Here is a 9,401-nt window from a genome sequence, read left to right on the forward strand (position 1 = left end):
CCTCAAGGACTCAAAGCTAGAGAGTAGAGAAAAATCATTAATAAACCCTAGATTTCACAAAAAACAGTAAAGTGCTGAGTGCATCACAAAAAAATCTTCATGGCTTCATCTTCTAAATAAACCCTAGATTTCCCGAAAAACATTAAAGTGCATCACAAAAAAATCTTCATGGCTTCATCTTCTAAATAAACCCTAGATTTCTCGAAATAAACCCTAGATTTCACGGGAATACCGAATACGAGATTGAAGATCACAAAATCTTATAAAATGAAGAACACAAAATATCAAAGTCAAAACCTTCATGGCTTCATCTTCTAAAGCTAAACTATCAAAAAATACTAATAGCAAAGAGAAACGAGATACAAACAGTGAAATAGATTAGGGAATGTGTGAAGCGTAAGCGTAGACGCCTTCGTGGCTTCGTGCCGAGTGCCGACGATACAAAGAGGCGGAGACTGGAGTCTGGAGAGCAGACTGAGAGGCGGAGAGCCGGAGAGGAGAATGAGAGATTCGGAAACCCTAAATAGAACTCAGGAGACTGAACGAGACGAGAAGTCGAGAATCGAGAGGCGAGCCGCGAGAGCTGAGACTGAGAGCATATGAGTCGCTCGACGCCTCGACAGATGCCCTAAATATTTCAAGTCGCGGGTCAATTCGGGTTTTAATCGGGTTTCCGGGTCAACCCGGACCCGACCCGAATAATTATATGGGTCGAAATTGCAGAACCGAACCCGACCCGTTATTTATCCGGGTCGACCCGAACCCGAGAATTTCGGGTCGGTTTCGGATCAGGTTTTCGGGTCGGATCAATTGTTGACAGGTCTAGGAGAACGTAATGTTGAATTAGTATCATTTTTTCAAAAAATTTAAAACAACAAAAATATTTTTATCTCCCCTATTTTTTAAAAAAGGGTTTATTCTAGTGAGGGGGAGATTAGGAGATTTTACATTTTTTTTTCTTGAAAATTCAAATTAAATTGTTTGCCATCATCAAAAAGGGGGAGATTATTGCGGATCTATGGTTTATGATTTTGATGATAGCAAACATTCTTTATGTCTCTACGATTGCCTTATGTGCTAACGTTTCAGGTCCACACAATCAGACTACAATTTGGAACCAGCTCAAGATTGGGTAGACTAGGTTTGTGTCAATTTGTAATCTTTTTTCCTTTCTTGAGTCTGTTATTTGGTGTGGCACTTAATGATTTGTAACTTGGAAGATTTTCTGTTGTGCCCTAAAAGATTTTTATTTTTGGTAACATTGTTCGGGATGATATTTATATCGTCCTGGACGATCTGATAAAAGTAGAAACCCTAATTAGGGCATCCTCATTAAAGCCACCATCTTTATGCAAAACACATCGTCCTGGATGATTTTGTATCGGCCAGGATGATCGGCTCAACTCAGCAAGAATCTGCTGCCAGATCTACTTAAAAAAATCTTATTCTTGGACATCGTCCCGGTGGATCGTCTTGGACTATAAAATATCGTCCCGGACGATCCTGAGCAATTTTTCCAAAAATTTTCAGGCAGTTTTCGAAAGCAATTAATGGGGATTTCATCCGGGACGATTAGACATCGTCCAGCTTCATTTCAGGGCGATATTCAGGATGATTTTCCTCATATTTGAACTGATCGGCTAGGACGATATGCCTATCGTCCTGGACGATAATGTTCGCAACTTGCATTAATGAGCTCGTTTTGAGAGCTTCTAATTAAGCTATGGCATGGCAACTTTGTAAGTGTCTTTGGCAGCCATTGTAGCTTCGTTCTTGTGGGGGAAAGTTGAAGAGAGAGCTTGAAAGGGAGAGAGGAAAGGGTTGAGTTTGAGAGGGAGAAGATCCTATGAGGGGGAGGAACTCAAGAGAGTGTGGAGGTGATTCCACACGGTTGCTCCGGCGAACTCGCACCTTAGTACCATCAGATTCAAGGCTTGTCTCGAGGTAAGTTCACCAAAGAAGAAGATCTCTTTGGTGTCAAAGGACCCGGCGACTCCGCCGCACCGGGGAAGGTGGAAGTGATTTTGTAAGGGCTTCTCCGCCTAGCTGTGGGGGCTAAAGGAGAGTCACGATATTAGTGCAATACTTGGAGGGTGCCTCCAAGGAGTGGACGTAGGTCAAGGTTTGACCGAACCACCATAAATCCAGTGTGTTCTTTCCTTATTATCGTTTCCGTATTTATTTTTCTTTCGCACTTTATTTGTGGTGATTTTGGTTGGAGTTTTATCTTTGGTTTTAAAGTTTTTCAATTCACCTCTCTCTTTTAATTAGCTTTGGGCTAGTTCTATAGGGCCTAACATCCCTAACAAACTTTCAAGTGTCATATGAGCACTTTCACATCTGCCCGATCAAACGTTGTTGAACATTCACCTGACCTTCATTTATCACTAGAGTTCAACTAAACAGTTGATTATTGTAATATAATTATCTTCAAGGTTGATTTAGTCAACTATAATATGCTCAAACACTAGTGGAATCGTTTAAACTGAGTGTGGCCCCGTGATTTTTTTCCCTTACAGGGTTATCCATGTAAAAAATATTGTGTTCTCTGTTTGTGTGCTAGATATCCGTATAACGCTGAGACGTAAAATAGTAACTCTATAACCGCATATATTCTAGCCCCTATCAGTAACGTTGTTATGAGGCCCCAATTCATCACCATCATCTTGATGAGGCCTTCTTTTTTAACTAATCCTAGCACATGCATTTTTTTTTTAATTCATTTTATTTTTGGAACAAGTCTTTGAAGCATTTAATTTTACTTTCTTGTGTGACTCAATGCTTATCTTTTGAATTTGAGATTTATGTTTTATCAAACAAGAATTTTAAGGTCCAAACAAAATTAAAAATCAGACAAATATCAATCCTTCTACAATTAACTATATGTAAAACTTTTAGAGTAATATTATTATTATATAACAAATTAATGAAACAATCAAACATAAAATATTAACCATCCAACCCAACAAACGCAATCATTCCTCAACATAACAAAATAAATACATTTTTATTCAGAAATTCGTCATCATAATAATTCTCATTCCAACGACCTTGCGCAAGTTGCGCAATAATTCATCGAGCTGTTCCATAATCTCATCGGATCCGGAATCTCTCCTTTGGAGACTTCCCCGCATTCCTATCCATTAGGCAAGCCAATCAATCAATGGGCCCCATCGCCAGCTCATCTCCCTCACGGTAACCCCACTTAATACACACCAATATATTCCTACAACCCACGTCAGCATAAAAGTTACACCCACTCATCACCCACCATAGAACTTCCTATAAAACGGCCCCACTCCCACATCGGCCTCTCCCCAACAAACTCGCCATGGCTGAAACGACTGCCTACGCCCCTCTCCCTACCACAAGCGCAGCCTCCGTATCCGCAGCCAATACAGCCATCCGGCTGCGGGTTTTGGGCCTCATCTTGCTCGCATTCTCCGCCATCCTTATTATTGGGATTGCGGCAATTCGCATTAACGGCGGCGACGATGTTTCGCCGGAGATCGGTCAGGTGCCAAATGGACCAGAGCTGGAAGGTGAAGCTTATACGATCGTATTGGGGCCGGCCTCCCGTGGGCCTGTTCTTGGCGTCTCTGAAAAGAACTCCGGCGCCGCAGCTGCCCTTCGCGGCGTCGGCCGCGGTAGCTACCCTTGGACCAATGACATGCTTCAATGGCAGCGGACGGGATTCCATTTCCAGCCTCTCAGGAACTGGATGAATGGTTAGTATAAATCATGCTTTTGTCTAATATATGAAATAAAAAAATAATATGTTTTTTTTTTTGGGAAAAAAATAATATGAATTGAATGGCTTGAATTTATTTTATTGAAAAAAGAAAATATTTTTTCGGGCCACCTTACGAAAATAATTTCCTGTAGTTATAAAATTCTATTTCTTGTAAATCCGTCTGTTTGGAGTTTTCCTCCATTAGTTTTTCTTCTTCTTGTTTTTTCTAAGTACAATGGCTGATGGTGGTTTTTTTATTTTATTTGGGTCATGATGTTCCCGTCGGTGGTCGATTTGTCTTGGCTTGGCTCTTTTGTCGCAGATCCGAACGGTAAGACAAAGCAAAACTTGAATATTATTCTATTAAATAATTTGTTATTGTTTAATACCCAATCACAGTACTTCATGAATTGTTTATGAAATTATTACTCCTAGGCATGTGAGGGGGATTCCGTCCGTTCGCATATCAAATTTGTTTAATATCTGTATGTACGTCCTATTGCATTCATTTAGAAAAGTGATAATCATAAAATTAAATTTAGGGTTGACCATTTTTCTTTATGTTTATTTAATGATTCTCGCAAGTTCTCAGAAATCACTGCAGGCCCGTGGGTGCCACTTAGGTAGTCAGGCGTCGTTCGGATTGAAATAAAAAAAATAGATGTAAAGTATTTTGAATTTTGAGAATATTGATGTTTTGTTTGAATTAAATCTCTATTGCATAAAATTTAATGTATTTATAATACATACTCTAATATAAATTTTGTGTATTTAGAATTATTTTAATTTGGACAATTTCTAAATAAATTACAAATCATTATTGTTGTCGCAACATATACCACAAACCATTGCCACTAACTGCCACCATCCCTATTGAAATAGATCAAATTAGAGTTATGTACTCTAAATAAAGAAAAATTCTCAAACCTAGGATTTGTTAGATGTCACCATCATCGCCTAAAACCACCAACCACAGCCATCAGTTACCATGGTTCTCCACTGTCGCGCACAATTGCGTTGCTTCAAATTATTACAACCACTATCGACTAAAGACCACCACAATCTTTGAACATTATTTTGCATTTATTTTACTTCAAGCAAAAAAAAAATCTCTTACATTTATTTTATACTAATTCAAACAACTCTTAAGCATTTCAAATGCAATGCATTACGCTTTATTTATTTTACATTGTATTAATTTTTCAGCCAGCCAAATAGCCCCTAAGTTGAAAAGGTTAGATTTTCTTGATTTAAGTTTAATCATAATAAATGTCAAATTTTTAATTATTCATATATTACACTTATCATAATTCTTATTTAATTATTTTGTGATTCATTATAATAATCTGAAGATATTTACAACCCCTTGTGCTGACACTTCACTGTATTTTGATTGGTCTGACTTTATTGACGAAATATTAACTAGCTGATAGACTCACGGCATCTATATATAATTGATTAACATGATTTGTTCTCGTTGAAAAAAAAAATATATTGGTTTGAACATATAGATTTGAACTAATCATATGATTGCCTCACTGATTTATTGGTAAATACATGCTAGTGGTTACTGTGCCAAACACCCCTGAGTTTGTTAAATGAAACTAATTGAGTCATTGTCAATTTGTCGTTCTTTTTTTTTTCATCAAATAAAGCTAATTTAGTGCTTGGCATATCAAGTAAAATTTATTTTAAAAGGTTGCGTAACACACAAATAATGTTATAATGGGTGTTACAGCCATTAATTAATGCATTTGATAAAATCATATATTTAGGTTTCAATTTAGTACAAATTCACTAGCTGTTAAACCTATTATGATATAAATTACATTAAGATATTCTTATCCATTTTTTTTCAACTTATCAAAGGACCGTAAGGCATCTCAGTCTTTCCTAATGAGATGAAAATCAATGCGTAACGTTCTTGAATGCCACTTGTATTATTGGGGACGGGTGGGATTCATTTTTTCTTCGTAAGTTTTGTCTATTTCCTGTCAATTTTAAAAATTATGGCAAGTGTAAGCTAAGTTCCATTTGCCCAAACCACGTGGCTCTTCAAATCTCACTTTAATTTCAGGTTAACTTGTGTTTGCTTTGCAATTCTATTAAATTCGGATAAGAAAAACCTGCTGGTCAATGGCAAAAACGCTGATTTTACACTCTTTTGTCTGGTTCATGTCCATCTTTAACCATATAATTAACTTTTATGTTTAATAGTTCAAAATTATTTATATGATGTGTATGTAAATTTTGTTGGCCAACCACTCTAATTGATGATCGGCCACATTTAGCCACTTTAGATGTATTATTTAAAGTTTTATCGATAAATGCCGATAAAAGTTTGGTGTTTGTCGATGTTTTATGACTCCCGTGAATTATGAGTCATAGATTTTATAGTTCTGATAGTATTTTGGATTCTCAAGTTTCATTCAATTCTATAAATATTTGAATAAACTAATCAAAATTTTGAATGCAGGGCCAGTGTTCTATAAGGGATGGTATCATCTTTTTTACCAGTATAACGGTGGTGGCGCAGTTTGGGGTAATATTACTTGGGGTCATGCTGTTTCTCGTGACCTAACCCATTGGCTCCACCTCCCAGTCGCTATGGTGCCTGACCATTGGTATGATATCAATGGTGTTTGGACTGGCTCTGCCACTGTGCTACCTAATGGAAACCTCATCATGCTCTACACTGGTTCCACCAACACCACTACCCAAGTCCAATGCCTTGTTGTCCCTACTAACCCTGCAGACCCCCTACTCATTCATTGGCATAAACATGAAGCCAATCCTGTCTTAATCCCCCCTCCCTCTATTCTACCCCATGACTTTCGTGATCCAACCACTGCATGGACTGACCCTTCTGACCCATCCACCTTCCTTGTTGCCATAGGCTCCAAGGATGACTCATCCAACCGCCATGCTGGTGTAGCATATGTATATGCCACACGAGATTTCCTCTCTTACAAACTTCTCCCTGATGTGCTCCACAGAGTTGAGGGGACGGGCATGTGGGAGTGCATTGATTTTTTTCCTGTAAGCGTTGATGGGCAAGCTGGGCTTGACACATCGGAGAAGGCTGGAGAGAGAATTAAACACATTTTGAAAGCTAGTCTAGATGATGATCGACATGATTATTATGCTATTGGGAGGTATGATGCTAATGAGAACAAGTGGGTGCCTGATGATGCTGAGAAGGATGTTGGAATTGGACTTAGGTATGATTGGGGCAAGTTTTATGCAGCTAAGACATTTTATGATCATCACAAGAGAAGACGGGTCTTATGGGGATGGGTTGGCGAGACAGATAGTGAACAAACTGATGTCTCAAAGGGTTGGGCCTCTATCATGGTAACTTCTTAATCTATAATGATTACTTATTTTGCAATTTTTTTTTTTAATTGAAAAATTATGCCCCAAAAATAATCTAAAAAATAACTCATGTCATTCATTATCACTTGATTACATAAATTAATCAATAATCTTCCAAATCAGAAGCGCATGTCTGTTTTATTGAGTCACCTAACAAGGTGCATGGAAATCAAGGTTCTTTCTTTTTTTATTAATTTATCTAAGAGTAGCAGAACTTCTCATTATCAATATTTTTTTTAATCATTTATAGATATAATATCGTAAAATTCTTTTGCTTTTAGTGATGATATATCGCTCAAAATTGTAAATTTTTTGATGTCATTCTTCTATTTTTCTAGCTTACTCTTGCTGAAATGTCCCTTGACGATTTTAACCCAACATGAATTTATTAGCTTACTCGCAGCTAATTGTTTCTGACAATTTGATCGCTGAGCTAATAAGATCTAAAAAGTTAAGATTATATATATATATTTTTTTTATGAAAAGAAAATTGGCTTAATTTATGATGATGCAACATAATTAGTTTTCATTTGAGATTCACTCGATTCTTGTTTATCAATTTGACTGCAGAGCATCCCTCGAACGATACTGTTCGATTCTAAAACGGGTAGCAATCTCCTCTTCTGGCCTGTAGAGGAAGTTAACTTCCTCCGCGCTAAAAGCTACGAATTCTCTTCCATTGACGTCTTGCCGGGCTCCGTCGTGCCGCTCAACATGCCGGCGAATGCGGCCCAAATTGACATTGAGGCGGAGTTTGAGGTGGAGAAGATGGCGGTAACGATGGCAGTGGAGGCCGACGTTGGCTACAATTGTAGCACTAGTAATGGGGCAAGTGGGCGCGGTCTTCTCGGACCATTCGGCCTACTCGTCCTCGCTGATAAGGATCTCGGCGAGCAGACTGCCACATACTTTTATCTCTCTGTTTCTGTTGACGGCACCACTCAAACGCATTTTTGCCAAGATGAAACCAGGCAAGTAAATTAACCTGAATATTATATATAAAACTCATTTTAGATCAAATTGAAATGCTTTAAATTTCATTCTAATGCTGAATTTGCATCTATTTTATAAAATTTAAAATAATTCAACAAGTTTTAGATTTGTCCACATTGCTTTGTCAGCTGCTCTGATCGTTTTCTGATTTTTATTTATTCAAAACTTATTAGTTTTGGTAATAAGGGTATTGCTGCAATTAATGAATAACTTTTTGTTTAATTAATGTGCAGGTCATCTCGTGCGAGTGACATAGTGAAGAGAGTAGTGGGCTATACAGTACCAGTTCTTCACGGCGAGATGCTGACCGTGAGAATACTGGTAAGTTTCGATTTTATAGTGAGAATAATTATTGGCCACTGTGACAGAATTTGGGCTGGATTTTGAAGGCTAAGCTTGTACGAATGCATTTCATTGCACTAATATGTTTTGTTCAGGTTGATCACTCAATAGTGGAAAGCTTTGCACAAGGTGGAAGGTCTGCGATTACTTCTCGCGTCTACCCAACGAAGGCATTCCACTCAGCTAAAGTATTCCTATTCAATAATGCCACCGCTGCCTCTGTAACGGCAAAGTCGATAAAGATTTGGGAGATGGAATCAACTTTCAAGCAAAATTATGAGGAACACGCATACCAATTCTCATAATCCTAATTTGTATAATGGCTATGAATATGTACGTAACCCTCTATTAGGCTAGGTCTTGTAATTGTACTTTTCTCTTGGATTAAATTAGTTCTCTCAAGTCATAGCACTCTTGTACGCCTCGAAGAAGAATCATAAGATTTTTTTTTTCTTTATTATTTTTTATCGAGATTTTCTTTTTTTTTCCCATATTTATTGTTGCACAAGAAATCCAACCTTGATTTAGGTGCAATTAATCTCACACAACTTTAAGAGCTAGATTCAAGATTACCAGCCAACCAAGAAGGATCGCTCTACAAGAATTGCTTGTTTATGTTTGGTTCATTTTTAAGTTTGTCGAGCTTATTAACGAGCGACTGGTTAATCAATCATTTAATAAAAAAACTCTACTTAATTGAGTGGCTCGATAACCAAGCTTATACCAAAATAAGACACCTTAATCCAAGGTTCGTTAAATCATAAGCAACAAAGCAAACACTTACAAGGGAGGAGAGAGGCGTGCTCTGAAATGCAAATGCTTCACTAATATTTTTAGTTATATAGAGCAAAACCAAAACTGTCCAATCAATGTAGGACTAAACTTCACAATATTTTACATTTTATTTATCATTTTTAAGCTTGTCGAGCTTATTAACGAGCGGAGGCGAGAGAGGCAG

The 9,401-nt window shown here is 37.6% G+C and overlaps 1 protein-coding gene across 2 annotated transcripts; it reads left to right on the plus strand.

Moving 5' to 3' along the window:
- Positions 1–3,304: 3,304 nt before the first annotated feature.
- On the plus strand, positions 3,305–8,908 carry LOC110096097 (6(G)-fructosyltransferase). Of its 2 annotated transcripts, XM_020821864.2 has the most exons (6): positions 3,306–3,728; positions 4,056–4,064; positions 6,210–7,087; positions 7,679–8,079; positions 8,335–8,422; positions 8,539–8,908. In XM_020821864.2, the coding sequence occupies exons 1-6, from the start codon at positions 3,332–3,334 to the stop codon at positions 8,746–8,748; spliced, it is 1,983 nt and encodes a 660-aa protein (XP_020677523.2). In that variant the 5' UTR covers positions 3,306–3,331; the 3' UTR covers positions 8,749–8,908. The 2 variants fall into 2 exon arrangements, with proteins under 2 accessions (XP_020677524.2, XP_020677523.2); XM_020821865.2 differs by lacking the exon at positions 4,056–4,064 and having other exon boundaries at positions 3,305–3,728.
- Positions 8,909–9,401: the final 493 nt, after the last annotated feature.

Source organism: Dendrobium catenatum, unplaced genomic scaffold (genome assembly GCF_001605985.2).
Source record: "Dendrobium catenatum unplaced genomic scaffold, ASM160598v2 fragScaff_scaffold_621, whole genome shotgun sequence".
NCBI classification, from domain to species: domain Eukaryota; kingdom Viridiplantae; phylum Streptophyta; class Magnoliopsida; order Asparagales; family Orchidaceae; genus Dendrobium; species Dendrobium catenatum.